Source organism: Antechinus flavipes, chromosome 2, assembly GCF_016432865.1.
Source record: "Antechinus flavipes isolate AdamAnt ecotype Samford, QLD, Australia chromosome 2, AdamAnt_v2, whole genome shotgun sequence".
In the NCBI taxonomy this organism is placed as follows: domain Eukaryota; kingdom Metazoa; phylum Chordata; class Mammalia; order Dasyuromorphia; family Dasyuridae; genus Antechinus; species Antechinus flavipes.
The window spans coordinates 360,463,533-360,486,340 of NC_067399.1; the positions used below are offsets into that span (position 1 = coordinate 360,463,533).

Sequence of the window (22,808 nt, forward strand, 5' to 3'; positions counted from 1 at the left end):
TCAACTGCCTCCTTTAACAGATAAGGAAACTGAGACTCACAGAGATTATGCATTTGTTCAGAATCACATAGCCATAAGTTTCAGAATTTTTGAAGGTCTTCTGATTTCAAGTCTAGTATCTTATCTGCTATACCATACTGTCTCAGATAATTTAATTTATTTTTATTCATTTAATGAGCACTAAAGACCCGCTCTGTTCCAGGAACTGGCCTAGGCCCTGGAGACACAGAAACAAAAATGAAATCATCCTTATAATAACTTGTATCCTATTCCTCAAGGTCATATAAATATTAAGTCTAACAAGGATTTGAACCCAGTACTTTGGATTCTAAATGTAGCACTTTCCCCTGTACTATGCTATATTTATAAAGTATGCTTTATATAAGTACAGCAATATTAAATGTCAGTCTTGCTGCTTTCCCCCACTTTTCCTTCTCATTGCCTAGTTCTACAACATCATCTTTAAGAGGTTAAAGGTGTGTGAGAACTTGACTGCTGTTTCTCTCACACTCAGGCCAAGATTCAGTGAGTATTGGAAGTTAGTTCTTCTTGCTATTTAGAACCATAAGCATTATAAGTCGTAGATTTTAAGATAGTCATTCTCCATGCTAATGAAATAGCTTCAAAATATATATGATCAGCAAATAGATAAGCCCTAGGTTTTAGTTCTGTGTAAATATAATGATTAAATATAAACCATAGAGAACCTAGCAAAGAAATCCACCTTTCTTTTTTAAGTATACATGTAAAGGCATTTAAGGGCAATCACATCATTTTCATGGTAATATTTAAATGGAATGACAAATAAAGTAAATGGATGTCACAGTGTCAGACATGGAAAATAGAATCTTTTATTTAAAGGAGGGAGCAAATTCATTCTAAAAGAATAAAGAGGACTTAAGTATTGTCACATCTATGCAGAAGAACCCAATCCACTGACTTTAATTTGCCCTCAGTTGAGCAAATATGAGGTAGATTATTAGTCTATGCATGCATATCCTATTCTAGATCCCAGAATTGGTGTGGGTGATCTGATTGCTTTTTCCCCCGTTCTCTTTGTAGTGTGCTGTTTCATATTCAGGAAAAGCAAGATGTCAAGCCGAGGTGGAAAGAAGAAGTCCACCAAAACCTCCCGATCAGCAAAAGCTGGAGTCATCTTCCCTGTGGGGCGAATGTTGCGATACATTAAAAAAGGACACCCCAAGTACAGGATTGGGGTGGGTGCTCCAGTTTACATGGCTGCTGTGCTGGAATACCTGACTGGTGAGTATGATTAAACTTTTCTGTTAAATGGCCGTTCAGTAAGCATTCACACGACATCTGCTATGGGCCTGACCTGAAATTTCACTGGAGAGAGACTCAGGGATGAAGAAAATGCTCCAGATTTTTTCTGCAAATTTACACATTGGTAAGGGAGACAAAACTTTATACACAAAGAAACAATAAATACTAACTGTGATACAGACTAAGATTCAGGAAAGGGGAGATCAGTATGGGCTGGGGAATTTAGAGAAGGCTTACAGGGAGAGGTAGGTTTTGAGTTCAGCCTTGATGGATGGGGAAAATATGGATTGGCACAGAAAATAGAAGAGGAGGACAAGAGCATTTCAGGCTGAGACAACAGCACAAACAAAGCTACAGAGACAGGTCTATTGGGGTCTATTTGGGAGATATCATATGACAGAGATTTGTTGGGATAATTGGAAAAAAGTGCAAATTTTTTTTTTTTTTTTTTTGCTGAGGCAATTGGGGGTTAAGTGACTTGCCCAGAGTCACACAAAAAGTGCATTTTAATAACATTTATTAAGCACCTTTTATATGTGAGACTCTGTACTACAGCCTGGGGATTCAGATGAAGAATGTAATTTCTGTCCTCAAGAAGCTTGTACTATGGATAAGGCATGTATAAAACGGATTTTACAAAGAAGTATTAGTTACCACAAAGGAGAGCTCCAGACAAAGTGACTGAAGAAAATTTGAGGAGGGATGGAACAGCTGATAATAGGACAAGTTAGGAGTCTCTTTTCCCAACCAATATGTGTCAGAGGCAGAACTTCAAACAAGGCACATATTTTGTGCAGAGTAATTTATGTTTACTTAATAAATGTTTGTTGAATGGTTTATTAATATATTAGCCTCAACAAAATGAGGTTTAATTTCTTAAATCTATATATCCAGTACTTCTGGAGCCATGTTTTTATTGTTCCACTACTACCATTTTTTGTACTTGGGAAGTAAAAAGAAAAAACTATCATACGCTCATGCATACCAGCTGCTTTATAAAGTGTTCAACATGGAGGGTGTGAGACTTTCCAGAATTGGATAATCTAGGAGAAAGATTAGTGAATTGGAAGTCAGGAATTACTCAGAAAGCCACCACTTATTCAAAACAGGAATCTCTTTTGATTATCCTTAAAAGGAGTCATCCAGTATACTAAAATACGTGATGTGGAATCCACTACTCAAGAGGCCTATACTCTGAACTTCCATTTTCTCATCTATTAAATAGGGGCAATTATTTTTGCTTGATGTAGAAGCAAAATTACATAGTGGGTAGAGAACTGGCTTTGTGGTCAAGACAAGAGTTCTAATCTCACCTGTGGGTGAGAGTTGAGAACTGATACTGTCTGAATGACTTTGTACTTTCTAAGATAGTAAATTCCATATACTGATCTACACTAATAAAAGGAATTAATTAATGAGGAATTCCTTAACCCAATGAAATTATAAGTTAGAATGAAAAAAAAATACTGCAGGTTTTTCCTCATAACGATTGTTGTGAAGGGCTCATGCTCATCTATGTATAAATGCTTTGTAAACAATCAAGTTTTAAATAAAGATTATTAAATTAGTCTAAGGGCTTTAGAGATCAATTACATGATCCTCTCACTTTACAGTGGGAGAAACTGAGGCTCAGAAAAGCTGGGACTTGGCTAAGGATCACAAAACAAATTACCTCAAGGTCTGGAATTAAAACCCAGGGTTTCTAAGCACTGCATTTAGCAGAGTAGTGTTAAAGTGCCTTGTATCCTGAAGCATGATGGTTTCAATGCACTTCTATTAAAAAAGGCATTTTAATGTTTATATTGTTTATATTGATATATTTTATTATCACCTTTGTGTCTGAACATATCCTTCTTGCTCCTACTCATATCCCTTCTTTTTTTTTTTTTCTTAAATAACTTTTTTATTGACAGAACCCATGCCAGGGTAATTTTTTACAACATTATCCCTTGCACTCACTTCTGTTCCAGTTTTTTCCCTCCCTCCCTTCACCCCCTTTCCCAGATGGCAAGGAGTCCTATACATGTTAGATATGTCACAGTATATCCTAGATACAATATGTGTGTGCAGAACTGAACAGTTGTCTTGTTGCACAGGAAGAATTGGATTCAGAAGGTATAAATAACCTGGGAAGAAAAACAAAAATGCAAACAGTTTACATTCATTTCCCAGTGTTCTTTCTTTGGGTGTAGCTGCTTCTGTCCATCATTGATCAATTGAAACTGAGTTAGGTCTCTTTGTCAAAGAAATCCACTTCCATCAGAATACATCTTCATACAGTACCATTGTTGAAGTATATAATGATCTCCTGGTTCTGCTCATTTCACTCAGCATCAGTTCACGTAAATCTTTCCAAGCCTCTCTGTATCCATTCTGCTGGTCATTTCTTACAGAACAATAATATCCCATAACATTCATATAACACAATTTACCCAACCATCTTCAGTTGATGGGCATCCATTCATTTTCCAGTTTCTAGCCACTACAAAAAGGGCTGCCACAAACATTTTGGCACATACAGGTCCCTTTCCCTTCTATAGTATTTCTTTGGGATATAAGCCCAGGAGTAACATTGCTGGGTCAAAGAGTATGCACAATTTGGTAACTTTTTGGACATAATTCCAGATTGCTCTCCAGAATGGTTGGATCCTTTCACAACTCCACCAACAATGCCTCAGTGTCCCAGTTTTCCCACATTCCCTCCAACATTCATCATTATTTTTTCCTGTCATCTTAGCCAATCTGGCAGGTGTGTAGTGGTATCTCAGAGTTGTTTTAATTTGCAGTTCTCTGATCAATAGTGATTTGGAACATTCTTTCATATGAGTGGAAATAGTTTCAATTTCATCATCTGAAAATTGTCTGTTCATATCCTTTGACCACTTATCAATTGGAGAATGGCTTGATTTCTTATAAATTTGAGTCAATTCTCTTATCTATTTTGGAAATGAGGCCTTTATCAGAACCTTCAATTATGAAGATGTTTTCCCAGTTTGTTGCTTCCCTTCTAATATTGTTTGCATTAGTTTTGTTTGTACAAAGGCTTTTTAATTTGATGTACTCGAAATTTTCTGTTTTGTGATCAATAATGGTCTCTAGTTCATCTTTGGTCACAAATTTCTTCCTCCTCCACAAGTCTGAGAGATAAACTATCCTATGTTCCTCTAACTTATTTATAATCTTGTTCTTTATGCCTAAATCATGGACCCATTTTGATCTTATCTTGGTATACGGTATTAAGTGTGGGTTCATGCCTAATTTCTGCCATTAACATTTTCAGTTACCCCAGCAGTTTTTGTCAAATAATGAATTCTTATCCCAAAAGTTAGGATCTTTGGGTTTATCAAACACTAGATTGCTATAGTTGACTATTCTGTCTTGTGAACCTAACCTTTTCCACTGATCAACTAACCTATTTTTTAGCCAATACCAAATGGTTTTGGTGACTGCTGCTTTATAATATAGTTTTAGATCAGGTACAGCTAGGCCACCTTCATTTGATTTTTTTTTTCATTAATTCCCTTGTAATAATTGATCTTTTGTTCTTCCATATGAATTTTGTTGTTATTTTTTCTAGATCATTAAAATATTTTCTTGGAAGTCTGATTGGTATAGCACTAAATAAATAGATTAGTTTAGGGAGTATTGTCATCTTTATTATATTCGCTCAGCCTATCCAAGAGCACTTAATATTTTTCCAATTATTTAAGTCTAACTTTATTTGTGTGGAAAGTTTTTTGTAATTTTGCTCATATAATTCCTGACTTTCCTTTGGTAGATAGATTCCCAAATATTTTATGCTGTCGACAGTTATTTTGAATGGAATTTCTCTTTGTATCTCTTGCTATTGGATTTTGTTAGTGATTACTCACATCCCTTCTAACAAAGAATAAAAGAAAAAAAAAAATTCTGCCAAACCAACCAGTGAATCAAATTATCTGCAGTATATATAAAATCCAACTCCCTTAGAACTCTCTGCTCCTTCTATGAAGTAAGGAAAATAATTTCTCCCTTAAAGGTTTATGTTGAAGATCAAATGAAATACTCTATGTCTGCCACATACTTTCCAAACTTTAAAGTGCCTTATTAGCTATTAATTAATATAATTTGTTATTATAATATAATATATACAGAGTATGCATATGCAGAATAAATATAAAGTAAATTTGGGCAGCTGAAGAGCAGTAATAAATGTGGGTATTTATGTAAAATGAGGACTTCCTCATCATTTACCATTCTCTACTCTTCTGTCATGTATAGTTCATGGGGGTCTAGCTGTAATAGAAAACAGTGGTGATCTTGCAGTTGGAAATTGGAAGGAGGATCAGTCTTTAATGAATATGCTTCTGATATTTAGAATCCTCTTATATTCTTTGATCTTTTTTTAGTGGGATGTTGGAATCCTGGGTTAAGGAGGGTGATGATTCACCTTCAAGCTTATGTTTTAAATTACCTTATCAGAATGAGAGGAGATTCCTAAGTTTGCACTTGAAAGATAGCTTTGAGATCATCTAATCCGAACTTCTCTCCTCCTTCCCCCCATTTTATAGATAAAAAGGCTCAAAGAGATTAGTGTTTTGAGTTTCTCTCTCTCTCTCATCTGTCATTTTAGTATCCTTTAATTTTTGCTTCAGTGAGAACACTTTCAACAAATACTAAATGTCTACTATTTGTAAAAGTCTGTGGAAGGACCTAGATGAATGAGATCCAATAATTGTCCTCACAGAGATTTTGGTTTATTGGAAGTAGTAGGACTTAAGACATGAACACAAAAATATGCTATAAGGCAGCATGTGGCAGGCCTCATTATGAATGATGAAAATAGGAGCTTTTAGAACATAAAGGAGAGAGAGGTCACTCACTATTGGTGTGATTAAAGGTGATTTCATAGAGGAGATGGCATCTTGAAGAAAGGATAGCATTTAAATAAGTAGAAAGTAGAGGGAGGAATTGGGCATTGCAGGCAGTGAGAAAACAGTATGAGCAAGATACACCAAGAAAGCCTGACACAAAACAAGGAAAAATAGCTAAGATTTAAACAGTACCTTAAGATTTATAAAGCATAATACACAAGTTATCTCATTTGACCTGTACTACATCCTGTCAGATACTTTAAGGTATTATCCCTATTTGAAAGTGAAGGAGACAGAACTTTCCCTTAGTCATTCAACTAGTAAGTTTTGGAGGCAGGATTCAAACCCATATCCCTTCTCACTTGGAGTCTAGCATTCTTTCTAGGACTTTTTTACTTTGTGAAGTTGGACTGGGGAGAGGAGAGGGAGTTGTTGAAGTTTCATGGAGAAGTTTGCTCTTGAATTAGACTTTGACAGTTATTTTCTTTAAAACTCAAGCCACTTCCTTCAGGAAAAGGCTTATTTCTCTTATCACCTTACTCTAAGGAACTTAGGCAAAAAGAGAAGGGAGTACATTTTAAGTAAAGTAGAAGTGTGAACAAACACATGGGGGCAGGAGAATACAAAGTGTGTTGGAGGTGGGAGTTTTGATCTCTTTGGCCGAAACTCAGAACCTTGTGGGAGAAGAGTATTATATGATAAGTTTGGATGTTATAGGTGTAACTCAGTTATAGAAGTCTTTGAATGTTTTAAAGACATTTGAACTTGAATCAGTAGGCATTAGGAATCATTGAAGTTTTTAAGCAGAAGAGTGACATGACCACATGCATGCCCTTAAGTTCCTTTCTAATCTGTTTCTATGATCCTTTGATCCTCTGGAAGATTATTTTGACTTCAGTGTAAGGGATGAATTGGCAAAACAAAAATTATAGAATCAAGAAGGCCTATAAAGAAGTTTTTGCAATAATTGATAAGAATGCTGATGATGAGGTGATAGGTCTAGAGAGGAGGGAACAGAAGCAAAAGTTGTGCAGAGGTAGCATTTCAGAAGATTTGTTAACTGTATGTGAGAAAAGAGGACAAAGAAGGAGTTAAAGATGCAGCTAGAAGAAGATGAGGCTAGAGGGCTAAATTGAGTCTGGATCATTAGTGGGGAGTCATTACAAGGTTACACAAGGAGGTAATGTGTGTATATACCCCTGGCTTTGGGAATAGTTTGTGGGGAAAATGAGAACATATAGGATAGCTTAAACAGGGGGGCCTCTAAAGGCTTTATGCATGCAAAGAACATTTCTGAAGCCTTACTCCACTTACTCCACTTACTCCACATCTTGCCTCTAAGATCTTTTGACAAGCACAGTTAAAGGGCCTCTTTAAGGATAATTTTGGCTCTGGCTGAACAAAAAATGTTAGTTATCTAGAATCAGGCAGCTGGTGGCAATTCAGGCATTTGAAATCTGACTCGAATTGTAGTGCCTTCTCTTTTATAACACATTTTTCTGCAATACATACAATAAGAGGTAGTATTTTAGCAGCTACTTTGTGACAAGCACTGTGCTAAGTGCTTTACACATTATATTTCCTCTTATCCTCACAATAATCACAGGAAATAGGTGCAGTTATCCCTGCCCCCCCCCCTTTTTTTTTTATACAGCTTAAGTGCTGCCCAGGGTCACCCAGCTAGTAAGTGTCTGAAGCGAGATTTAAACTTAAATTTCCTGATTTAAGGCTTGGTACTCTGTCTACTTCACAATCAGCTGCCCATTGGGAGATTGATCAGGGGAGGCTTATTACTTCAATATATTATTATTATTTCACCGAACTTTAGTTTCTTCATCTGTAAAATGGGGATAGGGACATTTGTATTACATTCTTGAGAGAGTTCTGGGAAAAAAAAAATCATAACCTCCACTCTATAAAATTTTAACTTGCAAAGTTGATATATAGTAGGAACGAATCCTTTAATCAAGTCCTTTCCATTCTCTGTTAGATTGAATTTCTAAGACCCTTTTCAGCCTGACTTCATAGGATTTGAAAATGGAGATTCTTGATTTTTAAAAATTGCTCATTGCACTATTTTGACTTTCACATAAATAACCTAACCCCCCTGCTGGATTTTCCCCCTTCCCCATCTTTCATCTCTCCCTAGCCTGTTACTTTTCCCTGATTGATTTCAGTATTCATTCGTAAAGGAAATTAAAGTCTTCATCCTCTTTTTCTTCTCTCCTCTCCTCCAGTATAATAGTCCTGATGGTGGTTCTGCATCTCAATCATCACACAATTTTTATGGACCTTTCAAGGCTATATTAGAAAAAGAAAGCAATTGGAGAAATTAAGTAAATAGTTCACAAATGAGTGAATTTTTTTATCCTCTTTACATATTAGGCCAGGAATACAGTGTTTACTTCTGATATTTCTGAGCCAGTCAAAGATGTATAAAAGCCATACCATATGAGTACAAATCATAGATTTGTAGAGTTTTAAAGAACCTTAGGAGACATTTAGTCCAACCACCTTATTTTTACAGGTGAGGAAACTTGGTCTCAGTCCCAGTAAGTTGAGAATCAAGATTTGAACTCTGCAGTCCCACTTCACTGGTCCCAGTTTATATGTCCTTAGTTAAAGTATCCAGAAAATTATTGCAAAAAAAAGATACTCTGGCTATGAAGGTTATAGAATGTTACAACTAGAAAGGATCTTGAACCACAAAACGTTAGAGCTGTGAGGGAGCTTAGAGACAATCTAGTTCAACTTCCTCTTTTTATGAAAAAGGGAACAGGCCTGAAAAGAGGAAGTGATTTGTCTAATAATATCACACACCTAATCAGACACTGGCAGACCTGGGACCCAAGCCTTTTTCCTACAGTTAACCCTTCCACATTATTTCCCCATCTCCCCATGATGTGGAAGGGGTAATTGGTACTTTTTCTACTATCATCCTCATGCCTTTCTTCCAAAGAGTCTATCTTCCACAGGTGAACTCTTTTTCTCACTTAACCTGGGACAAGTTGGGTACACAGCAAAGTTGGGTTCCAAGTGTTTCTATTGCAGTTCTGTGAATTATCCTTGGGATGTATACAGTTCAGCCTAACACCACCTGTGTTCATGCGTGGATGCCTGGATATAAGGGAAGTGGGAGTTCCTGAAGTTGAAGGGTTTGCTTTTGAATAATAGCTCTGCTGTTTACTATCTATGTGAGCATTTAACTTTTCTGCTCTTCATTTTTAAGGTGAGTGAGTTGAATTAGGCTATCTTGAAAGCTCTTTCCAACTCCCTAGGACCATATGAATCCGTGAATTATTGCTAGCAAATAGATAGAGTCATAATCAAGTTAGAAATTCCCTAGATTAAAAAGAGGGAGTGATGAAAAGAATATTTCTTTTAGAGCTGGGGATGTTGGGTGACATGGTTAAGTGTCTTGATCTTGGTGGGTTCTGTTCTATTCTGTTAGGAAGAGCAGCAGTGTGGACCATGTTTGTTGTTCTGTAATTTGAGGCTGGGCATCTGTTTCTCCTCTGGCATGACTAGTAGAATCATCCATCTTACTTGAAAGGAAAATACAGCATCTGGAGTGAACCTGTGTCTGGTGACCAGAATGCACTCTTTCAGAAATCATTGTTTTTTTTTTTTTTTTTTTTTTTTTTTTTTTTTAATTTAAATAACTTTTTATTGACAGAACCAATGCCAGGGTAATTTTTTACAACATTATCCCTTGCACTCACTTCTGTTCCGATTTTTCCCCTCTCTCCCTCCACCCCCTCCCCCAGATGGCAAACAGTCGTATACATATTAAATAGGTTACAGTATATCCTGGATACAATATATGTGTGCAGAACCGAACAGTTCTCTTGTTGCACAGGGAGAATGGATTCAGAAGGTATAAATAACCTGGGAAGAAAAACAAAAATGCAAGCAGTTTATATTTATTTCCCAGTGTTCTTTCTTTGGTTGTAGCTTCTTCTCTCCATCCTTGATCAATTGAAACTGAATTAGATCTCTTTATCAAAGAGATCCACCAGAAATCATTGTTACAGATGGCTTTCTAGTCTCTTTGAGCTCTAACCTCTCAGATTTTTCCCAGACCTTTCCCCATGGAATATGATCCCTTCATATACCATGCACTGTTGCCCATTTCTCTCAGTTACATTATGGTATCTTGCTATTCTTTCAGTGTCTTAGTGGCATCTGCACCTTTCTCACTTGATTTGCAGATTGTTATTGCTTTTGCATGTCTTTGTTCATCCAGAACAATGAGATTCAGAGTTTCTGTGGGTGAGCAGACACTTGAGATGATATTCAGGATGGTAATCCTGGCTCTAGTGGTGACTTTCACTGGATCTTTGTCCACTCTAACATTGCTGTTCCATATTCCCCTAGACAATACTTGGCCATTGTTTGTTCACCTCTTTGTGATCCCATGGATAATGCCAACATTGTCCTTGGAATTTTCTTAGCAAAGATACAGCAGTGGTTTTCCAATTCCTTCTCCAATGAATTAAGGAAAACTGAATTAAGTGACTTTCCCATAGTCACACAGCTAATAAGTGTCTAAGGCTGGATTTTAACTGACTGGCTTTTTTTTTTTTTGCAACATGCTTCAAAAAGCACACATGTCTTTTAAGGGAAAGGGAATATTGAGATTAGTATTGTAGTTGAAAGAGCATTGGACTTGGAATCAGGAATCAAACCCCAGGTATGCTTTTTTCATTAATAGTACAACTTTAGGCATTTCACTTCTCCTTTTGATTTCAGTTTATCATTTGTAAGGTGGGGCTAATCCTGTCTCCCTCACAGGATTATTGTGAGGCTCAAATGAGATAAAGTTTATAAAGTCCTTTGGAACTGTTAGAGTACTGCATAATGGTAAGTTTTAATTATGTTTATTATTATTATTTAGTAAGCACTTTTTAGAAGTCATGGTTAATACCAGTTTGTGATATTTTGCCTTACTGACACTTGTTTGAGTGAGTCTTTCAATCTGCATGTCTTGAAATAGGTACTTAAGATTAATAATGAATAAGGTCCAAAATTAGTTTAGCAGAAAGAAAATTAGCATTGGAAGGAACTTCAGAAAACTTCTAATTTGTACCTGAACAGTGTTCTGTGATAAGTTTAAGGAGTTATCCTCAGTCTTTACTTGAAGATCTCTCACTAAGGGAGCACAGGATTTCTAGAAACAACCCATTCCACTTAATATGTAGCATTAATTATTGAGAAGTTCACTCAATAACTGCCACCTTTTGCCCTTTGGGACTAAACAAAGTAATCCTTCTTCCACATGATGATTCTTGAAGTGCTGTTGTGTCCCCATTTAAGTCTTTTATTTTTTTAGGCTAAATATATTCAGTATCTTCTTTCTCAGCTAGATAGTTCTCTGGGAACACTTTACCATTTCCTCAGAAGAGAAATGTAATCTGACCAGGAACAATATAACAGGAGTATCCTAAAAATATAGATTCAGAGCTGGAAGGAAATTTAGAGGTCAAATAGTCTAGTTGGCTTAATTTACAGATGGGGGAACTGAGGCCCAGAGTGGTGAAGTATGTAATTCAAAATTACAGTATAAGTACCAGAGTCAGGATCAAAACTTAGATGGATTCCAAATTTTACCACTTCATGTCACCCAACTGGTATCACTTCCTTTATGCTGCCAATGTGCTTTTTGGCATAGTCTAGGATCTCAATTAACTTTTTTGGCTCCCATTTTGCATTGTTGTTCGTGTTTCTCAAAGAGAATTTTTCTAAAGAAAGCTCAACATTCTTTAACACTGGTGTTCTCCAAGTGATGTTATATATTTGTGACTCATAGAACACTATGATCTTAGAATAAATAACATTCTAAATATCTTAAAGGGCAAATAAAATATGCAAACTGGATTTAAGCAGATTAATGCATCTTATTAGGGGAGATGTATATAGGAAGTGGTAGAATAAGGAGAAGACTTGGGATTTTATTAGTATAGGATACTCCAGGGTGAGAAAATGCCCTCAACCAATTCAAGTTGGCATCTTCTCTAAAACTCATAGTTTTAGATGCTTAGAGGTTAAATGATTTGTTCAGGGTCATAGTCAGTATGTGTCAGAGATAGGACTTATATTCTTTGTAAGACATTTGAGTATAGGTGTGTATCCACTAAACTATAACATATAAAGGACATGTCTGACTTGAAAAGGAAAAAAATCACAGAGCCAGAATGAGAGAAACCCAATGAACAGATAGCCTAAATGCTTCTGAACTACCCTATGAACAAGGTAAAGGATTTGATGGGGTGGATCCTTAGTAGAAGATTTATAAGAAGACATAGATAAGAATCACAAATGATAAAAAGACATAGGAGGGTTGTGATTACCTACCCTAATGAAATCATGAAGTCAGCAAAGCATTCTGTTTATTTAGTCAGTGTCTACTATGTGCCTACCACACAGTGCCTACTGTGTTAAGAATTGCAGGGGAGATCAAGGAAGAATGTGATATGGTCCCAACCCTTCAGTAACTTCTAGTTTAGGTGAGATCACACAGACTTGTGAGTTAATTGTGACATTATAGAATTAAATGCTAAAACTGAGTCTAATTAAAGCCAAAGTATGTTGTTCAGACAGCAAGAACATTGGTGTAGATTAAAGAGTAGAGAGCAAGAGTCATGAAGGTAGAAAAGATTGGAATAAGAAAATAAAGAAAAAATCACACTTAATTCAGAGTCACAGGTTCTGGTTTTAATCATGAATCCCTTCTACCTGTATGATCACGGGCAAGTCCCTACTCTTAGGCCTCAGTTTCCTCCTTCTATTATGGTAACCACTAATGTTCTTTCCAGTTATAAATCTTCAGCATTATGTCACTAGGATCTGAAACTGAAAGAGATAGAGTGTTGGAAGCAGTGTAGCAGAGTGCACAGAGTTATGGATTTGGGGTCAGGATCAGGGTTCAAATCCCAGCTTTGTTCCTTTTTTACATGCAACCTTAGCAAGTAATTTCAGTTCCTTGGGCTTGTTCCTTCATCTGTAAAATTTGGGGCAAGGAAGATTGGGTATGAGAATGTGGACTAGATAACTTTTTAAGGTCCATTCCAACTCTAAAATTCCATGTTTCTCTGATTCATTTGTCTACCTTGAAGGTCATAGGGAAGTCTAGTACCAAATTTTAGGAGAATATCAAAGCTCCACATTTAAAGAGCTGGTTTTGGTCTGTCTATTTGCATTTACACTTCTCATTCAAGGCGCCACCAACCATAAATCAGTAAGAGGCCTTTAACAGGTGGACCAGATGAGATTTGACTGTGTAGCCATGTGACTTACTTTAAAAATAAACAGACTAAAACTTGTGTATTCAGATGAATCCCATCCTCTTGGGGAACTATGCTCCTGACATTGGTTAAACTGCATCTGGACTTGATTCAACCAAATATGCTCTTACTAGTCTTATCACATCATTCACCAGTCTTAGTTTTGAGCGACTTTTAGCTGCTTCCACAAATCAGATTTACTCCTAGAGGGCATTTGAAAAACAATATTATAGCGATTTTATTTTATGCACCAGTGTCTAGGTCTTAATGTGACCTAAAGAGGGGGAAGAGACCATAAGTAACTTGGAGTAGGTGTTGTTGGAGACTCAGGCCGGAATCTGAGCCAGTGGAGAGTAAGCATGGGAGAAAATTGGCACAGTTTCTCCTCCATAAGTTTCCAGGAAGCTATCTTGGCTTGGTTTTGGGCTGGGTTGAATTGTAGGGAAAAGAGCAAAGAGCCAGAATGTGAGCCCATTCACTCATTTACCAAATTTTTAATAAGCAACTACTGTGTGCAGAGAATTATTCTAAGTACAGGGAAATGGAACTGAATCATAGCTCCTGCCCTCTCACAGTTCACAATTTAATAGGGGGATAATACAGTACTCATGTAAACAACTGCATTGTATAATTTGCTCCATTACTCCCAACCAAGAAAAATTATGATAACTGCATTAGAGTGGTGTGCACAGAGTGCTTTGTGAGGTCTGAGCAAAAAGGTAACTATAGACTGAGGGAAGTAGGGAAAATTTCATGGACGAGTTTAAAGAATAGGTAGAGTTTGGATAGGCAGAGAGGAAAAGAATTAGAAGCTTCCATAAGCAAAAGATAGGTGGGGGGATTAGAGGAGAGAAAAAAGAAGGTATCAGTGGAAAAAAGAGAAGTTCAGTTGGGCAAGATTGAAGGATTTGGGGATCGATGTGTCAATTTGAACTTCAAAAGATTATTAGGCTCAACCATTTTCTGCCTATATGACTTTGGTCTTCAGTTTGTCAAGTGTAGAATGAAGGATCTCCAAGGTAACTTGCAACTTGAATGATTTATGACCTGCTTTGAAGGCAGTTCCCAAGGAGAAGTGTAGAAATGGACTAGGACAGCAGCACCAGAATAAGTCCCCTCCAAAGGGATGGTTTTTTAATAGAGGGACCAATGCTTATTTTGATGTTTTACGTTTTAGATGCCTTGTGCATATTTCCCATGGCATGCATTGGTGGTTAGAATTTAATTCTCATTTTTGGTTTTGCTTTTTGTCTTTTCTGTAAACAACTCATCTCATAGCTTCCATTTAGCTCCCCCTTCTCTTTCTTTTTGTTTTTCCTTCCTATGATTTTTCCCAAATCCCAACCCACTCTCCTTCATTTTAGCACTCTGAACCCTCTTTGTCTTCTCTCTTATATTAACTACTGAATATAAGACTTCCTAATAGAAACCTAGTGTCTTTGGATAATAGAAGTCTCCTGCAGCTGTCTGTTATTAATAGACCTGAATAATTTATATTTTTAAACAGCTGATTTTTGACTCAGGGAACAATAGGTATCCCTTGGGTGATCTTTTAGCCACTTGACAGGCTGGATGAGGTATTCTTTGGAGCCTGATTTCATTTTGCAATAAAACACAGAGGAAAGGGATAGTCATTAAAAATACACCTTGAAGTCTAGTCTAAACGAATAAAATGATTTTTTTTAATTCCACATTTCTGCTTGCATGACTTCTGATCTTTAACTTGGGTCAGATGTTCTCTGTCCTTCTGCCATCACTTTTTCAGCTATGCTGCTCTTCTCAAATTAGAGTGTGAGAAAATTCTATTGTCAGCACATTCTGCTTATATGGATAGTTGTTTCAGTGAATATACATCATTCCTAAGACTTCTGGCCTTGGAAAAAGAAGTAAATCTTCCAGGCTCAGAGAGTTTAGAGGTGGAAGGTATGTGTTTGGCCCTAACAGTAACTCTTAAGATCAAAAGTCATGGTTTAAGTTACTACCTTTACCCCCTAATCTTACCTGTCCTTCCTGAATATGTTCATTGAGTACCATTAACTAGAACGAAGAAGCAGAATGGGGGCATCATTGGTTTTCCATGGTTTGAAGAGTATTGGAACAGGAGTCCAGATATCCGGAATCTAGTCTTGAGTGTGCCACAAACTCATGACTTTACAGAGGAGAGACCTCTGTAAGAAGAGTGCTAAATTTGAAGTTAGAGAGCTTAGGGTTTAAATCCTAGATGTGCTACTTATTACTCAACCTTGAACAAGTCTGAATTTTTTTCTTCTTTAAAATGAAGAATTCTAGCTTGAAAGTTATTTAACTACATGAATATATCACCAATTTTTTTTGTTTGTGTGTGTGTGTGTGTGTGTGTGTGTGTGTATAAAATTACTTTTTATTGACAGAACATATGCCTGGGTCATTATCCCTTGCGCTCATTTCTGTTTTGACTTTTCCCTTCCCTCCCTCCACCCCCTCCCCTAGATGGCAAGCAGTCTTACACATGTTAAATATATTATAGTATATCCTAGATACAACATATGTGTGCAGAACCGAACAGTTCTCTTGTTGCACAGGGAGAATTGGTATCACCAATTTTTAAAAATGGCATATATGTGTGTGTGTGTATCTCTTTGTATATATTTTGGAGCTTACCTGTGATTCTATTTATAGAGGGAATTCCTTCTAACTATGCAGATTGGACCCTGTTTTAAAATTTTTAAGTTTAGAGAGCTTCGTGGGAAACTTAGGTTAAGTGGACTTGCCCAGAGTCACATAGCCAATATATGTTAAAGGTAGGATTTCCTGACACCAAGGCCAGTTCTCTTAATAGACCATCTCTCAATGTGTATGTGTATTTTTGTTGATACATTGGGATGAGTATTCCTTCCCTCTTTGTAACTTTAAACTTCTTTTTATTGTAGTAAATAAGTTGCTATGGCCAAAAAATTCATCTCTTGGCAGTGTTTGATAGACATGGGAAGTCCCTTTAGGGTCATCTGAGCCAATCTACTTGTTTTACATATGAGGAAACTGAGGCCTAGATAGCAGTTATGCTAGTGCATAACTATGCATAGTGGAGCTGCTGATTGCACACACCCAGGTCTTCTGAACAATAGTTACCTTGTAGCATACTTAGCCAGTATTAGTATTTAGCCAGTATTTAGCCTTTGTGTGAAGAAATTCAGTGAAGACAACACAGCCTACCTCCTAAGGAGTGATTCCATTTTGGAATAGCTCTTTTTTATTAGGAAATTTTTCTTTATATCTGACTTAAATCTCCTTCTCTGTTCCTTGTTCTGCCATCTGTGGTTAAGAAGAACAAATTTAATCCCCTTTTCTTTTAATGTGGTAACTTATCAAATCTTTAAAGTAGCTACCATGCCCTTCCTAAGCCTTGTCTTTTCCATACTAAATACCTTAAATTTCTTTAATTAACTTCATATGGCTTGATCTCTAGGCTCTTCATTATTCTCAGTTGTTTTCCTCTGGACATTTATCCAGTTTATCCTTTAGTTTATCAATATTCTTCCTAAAATAACTAAGTACCACAGATGTTATATAACTATCATCTCCTTAGTTCTGGGTATTATGAAACTCTTAGGCCTAAAATTGAATTCTCATTTTTGGCCTGGATTGACCATTAACTATCTTTATGAACTTGTAAGAGTCACCTAATTGATCTGAGCCTCTATGTCTTCATTTTCTAAAATAGAAGAAATAGTCCTTGCCCTACTTTTCTCAGAGAGTATTATTAAGCTCAAATGAGATCATTTATGTGATTATTTAAGCACAATGTAAATGGCAAAGCATCATACAAACGTGTAAAGAGTTATGTAATTCTAGGTAAATTTTAATGGATAAAAATGATCATTGCTAGCAATTTTTTCCTTGCTAAAGAAGATAATATTGAAACCCAAAATAAAAGATAAAAGTGGCTCCCAGAAATCTTGCTAACCAGAAATACATCCCAGACTCAGAAAGAATTGGATATTATAATTAACAAGCTACTGTTAGTCATTTTTTGAAAAATCATGGAGAACAGGAAAAGATGGTATATTACTGGAGTTGGTATCTGTGAATTGGATGATAAATTTGACTTTGATTCTTGAAAAATTATAAAATTCATGATTAGACTGAGTGTTTCTGAGTATTTTTAAGAAATGATTGGTAGGAACCTTTCATGGATTCATGAAAAATAGGTCATGCCAGCCTATTACCTTCATTTTCTTTTTTTGACATAATTTTCATATGTATATACATATTTGATTGATATATGTATTTATATACATATATATAATGTATATTATATACATATAATATATAACTTTTATACCTTAAATTTCAATATAGCATCTTTCATTCTGTCTTTGTGCATAAGGTGGAAATGTGAGATAGAATGATTAAGTGAATTCAGAATTTGTTGATCATCTAGACCCAAATAAGTTGTTGTTAGTAAGTCAATACCAATTTGGAGGGAGTCCTTTAATATAGTAATTTAGGGATTTGTCCTTGAGGCTCCTACTGTTCAACATGATTTCAAAGAAGGCATCAATCACATGCTTATTTGATTTACAGATTAATGAAGCTGGGAAAGATATCTAAATGGATAGTAGCATCAGGATCCACAATGATCATAGTTGTCTAGAATTGAGGATTGTATCTAAGAAGATAAAATGTTGTTAATAGGGACAGATTTTAATTTCTGCATTTGAGTTCAAGTGATTAATCTGTTTCACAAATATAGAAATCATTGTGTGATATCAGATGATATGCAAAAGATCTGGAAGTCTTAGTGGACTGCAAGCTCAATAGATATCAGTTGTATTACATGATAATACCCTAAAAAGCAAATATGAAATTAGGTTCCATTGAAAGACATAATGTCTAGAATGAGGGACTTTGTGGTTGGGAGTTGGTTTTTGTTGATGTGATCAGACTACAACTGGATTATTTTGTTCAGTTCTGGTTGCCACATTTTAGAAAGGATATTGACAGTTTGGAACACTTTGATGAATCTGAAATTGATATAATTGTCTTCCTTACTAGGTCATAAGTTCTTTGAATGCTTCATACAGAATAATTTGGCGATCCTTCCTTGACTATAGACTGGGAGTGATGTTTTCTGCCAGTTATATTTTTCCTAGAATCATCCTGCTTTATTATATTCAAGACAGTTAAGAGGAATTAAAATGGAGCAGAAATTAGATAAATGCAGGTCAGCACAATCATGAGACATGTATGGGGATAGGAATTGATTTATATCAATTGGTTGTTAGCAGAAAATTGCTACTTCTTGTGATTAATTTTTAAAATGTTTTACTGATGTTTTGTTTTTATTATAATTGTCATTTCCCAAATGTCCCTGACTGTGCTCTCTGAAATCTCTTTTATAATAAAAAAGTATATTGATTTCCTTCACAGGCTAAGATTTCCTTCATAGGCTAGTAGTACACTATTTTAAAGTCCGATTCCTTTTGTATAGCAAAATAACTGGACATGTATACTTATATTGTATTTAATTTATACTTTAACATTTAACATGTATTGGTCAACCTGCCATCTGGGGGAGGAGATGGGGGGAAGGAGGGGAAAAATTTGAACAAAAGGTTTGGCAATTGTCAATGCTGTAAAATTACCCATGCATACAACCCATGCATGTAAATAAAAAGTTATAATTAAAAAAAAATAATAAAGAAATCTATTTATACCAGTGATTCCCAATTGGGTGATGGTTGTTATTGCTGTTCTTCCTCCTCCATATGTTGCCATGTAAATATTAGCATTTGGAAATACTGGAAGACCATCATTCTATTGTGGTGACTAGCCTCTTTAGCTTACCTCATGCCCTTTTTCCCCTCTTATGAATTTTTACTCTTGAATTGACAGCTGCTTATTGTTTATCCTCTTTTCTTTTTTTATTTTTTAATTGATAAAACCAAGCCAAACTTTTATTATCTGCTCAGAAATCCCTCATACAGGTAGCATAGTACTTTAGCTTCTCCACATGAATGAATGAAAGAAAGAAAAAAGCATTAAGGACTTGCATTTTTTTACATTTTGCTACAACATTTTGCTAACCCCTGAAAATGCAAAACCAATTTCTTTGAAGGAATTCTCCTTTTAATGGGAGAAACAAAATATATAGAAAGTTTTCACTGAAAGTAAGATAGAAAGGTTTCCTGGCTCTTAATGTACAGCAGCAAAGCAAATGGATAGTAGTGCCTCTTTGTTGGAATCCTTACAAAGTGTTAAGTCATTAGAGTTGATAGAGATAATAATTATCTAATTTAGCATGGTTCAGTATGATTGATCTGATCCTACGAGATATTATGATCCAGAACTTGAAACAAGGTACTAAGTAGAACTGATAGAAACAACGCTTGTGCTCACACCTTTAGAAAGCTCATATAAGCAGGAAGCTCTTAGAGCCAGAGAGCACTCTGGGAGGAAATCCATAATCCCGCTCTCGGATCCCACAATCCCACTCTTGGAGAAGGAGCATAAATAGAGCTTCAGTGAGCCAGTCGAGTTAGTTCAAGAGAAGCCCTCTTTCAGAGGCCCAACCAGATTCATTCATCCCACTGTGGTGGCTGGCCTCTTGCACTTCCCCTACTGAGACCAAGGCTGGTCTAAAAGGCTCTCCAGAAAGCTGCCCAGCTCCAGGCAAGGAGACAAGACTTGGAAGGAACACTCTGAGAGACTGAGAGCCAGAAGCCCTCTCTCGGAGGCAAGAGAAATTCATTTCATATTCCACCTTTGTGCTGGCTGGAGACTGAAGAAAGCAGAGGCAAAGGACAACTGTAAGAGCTCTTGGAACCAAGCAGAAAGATAGGCCTCTAAGAAAAACTAACTGGACTGTTTTGGAGGAAGCAATAAAAGATCTGAACTTTTAACACCTGGCTGCATTTGGGTGATTATTACTTTTAACTGAAACTAAGGCTGCCTCCAGAAAACCTCCCCAAGAAACCTGCTCCCAGAGAGAATCTTCACATTATAAAAAAGAAGAGAACACCACACCTTTTCTTTAATATAATTACTTTAAAATTTTTTTTAAATGGAAGATCTTCTTATGTAGCGCAGAATAAGCATTGTATTACCTATTATAACTCATTTAGCCATTCTCCAATTGATTTATATCCCCTCAGTTTTTACTTCTTTGCCCATCTGTACAAAAATAGTTTTAGCAGCTCTGGTTCTTTTCCTTTTTCTTTAATTTTTTTGAGGTACCAGACCTAATAGAAGTAATGCTGAATCAAAGGATACGTATACTTTAATAGCTTTTAAGGCATAGTTCTAAATTGCTTTCTAGAATGGCAATATTGGTTCACAACTCTACTGCACTCGAGTCTACAACCAAAACCAGTTCCTTAAGTCACATCCTTACTGCTTTTATTTGTTTTTGAACTTATTTTTAGCTTAGTACAAAGCCTACGACCTTCTGAAACCTCATTCCACTCTGAATCTGACTTGAAATTGGGTAGCAAATGACTGAAATGCCAGTTTGCATCTGTTCTCTACAGTACTGAAAGATCGGGGTTCTTCATTAAAGTTCTGGATCTCTCCCTTGGTGCATAACCTCAGCCCTTTCTGAGTTCCAGTACAGTGGATTGCTTGATACAGTGCCCTCCTGACCAGACTTCATCCTTAGGGTCCCAAGACATCTATGCTGATCTGGACTGGAAATATGACTGTGTTTTGTTTTGTTTTGTTTTCTTGCATTTCTCTCTCAGGATCTGGTAAGATCTCAGTGGAAGGGTTATGTTGGAAGACCCTGCCTATATTTCTACCTGCCACTATGCCATGTTGTCTATGTTCATCCTTAATTTTATTTCCACTGATAATATGATGATATGATTCCCAGCTTCCCAGGATGATGATTGTAGTAGGCATTACTACTATTAGAAAGCATTACTATTCCCAAGCCTCTTGGATTCACAGTCTTCATCTAGGATGAGGGCAGGTCATGCTCAATGTAGTAATGGAGTTTTAACTTGCCTTTAGAATATCATCTCTTTTCTCCTTCTCAGGGTACCATGCTGCTTCACTCATCTGGCTTGCCTGCCATCTAGATGGCAGTCAGAAGAAATGGCTCACTTATTTTCCACAAGAGTTGTTTGCTTGGAGAGTCCAGCAGCAGTATTCACTATTCTTAACTTCTGATCACTTCAAAAGTCAATGCATCTCCTTCTGGAAAAATGTTACCCTGAAAGATCTCACATCTGCTATGGTCTATTATCTAGGCAGAACCATTTTGGATATATAGTCTTGTTGACAAGGCAAAACCTAGTAAGAAGTTTCAAGTGTGTAGTGGTTGGGGAGGATAACTGACATTTGGAGGGTTATCTGTTATCTGAAATTTCAATCTCCTTGAGCATATCTACTGGAAGGTTTCTTTGTCTTCCAACAGAAAGAACACTGATGGAATATATATACAAATTCTAAAAAGGTTGAAAATAATTCAGAAAGAAATCTATCATCCAAGAATTGAAGGGAAACAATATCAGACACATTAATGCTGGTATGATAAGTTGGGAAAAGCACTTTATTTGGAGTCAGAGAATCAAGGTTTGAACCTGAGCTATGGGCAGGTCATTCCACCTTAATGGTTCTCAGTTTCCTCATCTGTATAATGAAAGGGCTGGACTAAATTATCTCTAAGGTCCCTTATAACTCTAAATCTTTGTTGGTCTTATGATCCTTAACCTTTGAGGTCAGCACCAGGTAGGATTTTCATGCCCTACCTAAAATGATCCATCTCTGCTTACTGTCAGACAGAATCTGGAGCTCAGCAGATCCTGATCCAGTAGGAAAACTCTTATATTCTTTTGGTCTTGGAAGCTGAGAAGGTGACCTTTCCAATAATTCTATGACTTGCCCACTATGTGGCCTGGGTGAGCTGCATCACTGCTCAGTTAAAGTTTTCTCTCAATTCCAGAGAATAAAGAGAAAAAAAGAATGAATCAGTTTTAGATCTTTAGGTGATAAATGCTACATAAATTCCATATACTATGATTATACCATGGTATGTCTTTTTCTTAGAAATGATGTTTTAGACATGAGCTTCTGATCTTGGACCCAGCTTTGACATATTCATATTAACATTCCAAAAAAAAAGTGGAAATCAAGTGTTTGTCAAGGCCAAGTCAGTGATAAGACAGGGGGTAATTGCTGGAAAAGCAGCTAGTTATCTTTTTTTTTTCCCCCTGAGGCAATTGTGGTTAAGTGACTTGCCCAGGGTGACACAGCTAGGAAGTGTTAAGTGTCTGGGGCCAGATCTAAACTCAGGTCCTCCTGATGTACGGGCTAGTGCTCTATCTACTGTAATACCTAGCTGCCCCAAGCAACTAGTAATCTTAAATGTTTCAAGAGATGGTCTTTTCTTTTTGCCGGGATAGCATGA

The 22,808-nt window shown here is 36.5% G+C and overlaps 1 protein-coding gene across 14 annotated transcripts in view; it reads left to right on the top strand.

Moving 5' to 3' along the window:
• The window catches only part of LOC127549805 (core histone macro-H2A.1), a 99,307-nt gene that overhangs the window by 15,679 nt on the left and 60,820 nt on the right, over window positions 1-22,808 (top strand). For all 14 annotated transcript variants that reach the window (XR_007950719.1, XR_007950720.1, XM_051978153.1 and 11 more), the window contains exon 2: window positions 1,063-1,263. Coding sequence is in view for 12 of the 14 variants with exons in the window: in XM_051978153.1 (XP_051834113.1) it covers window positions 1,092-1,263 (172 nt within the window). In the remaining 2 variants the exon portion in view is untranslated. The remainder of the gene's footprint in view (window positions 1-1,062; window positions 1,264-22,808) is intronic.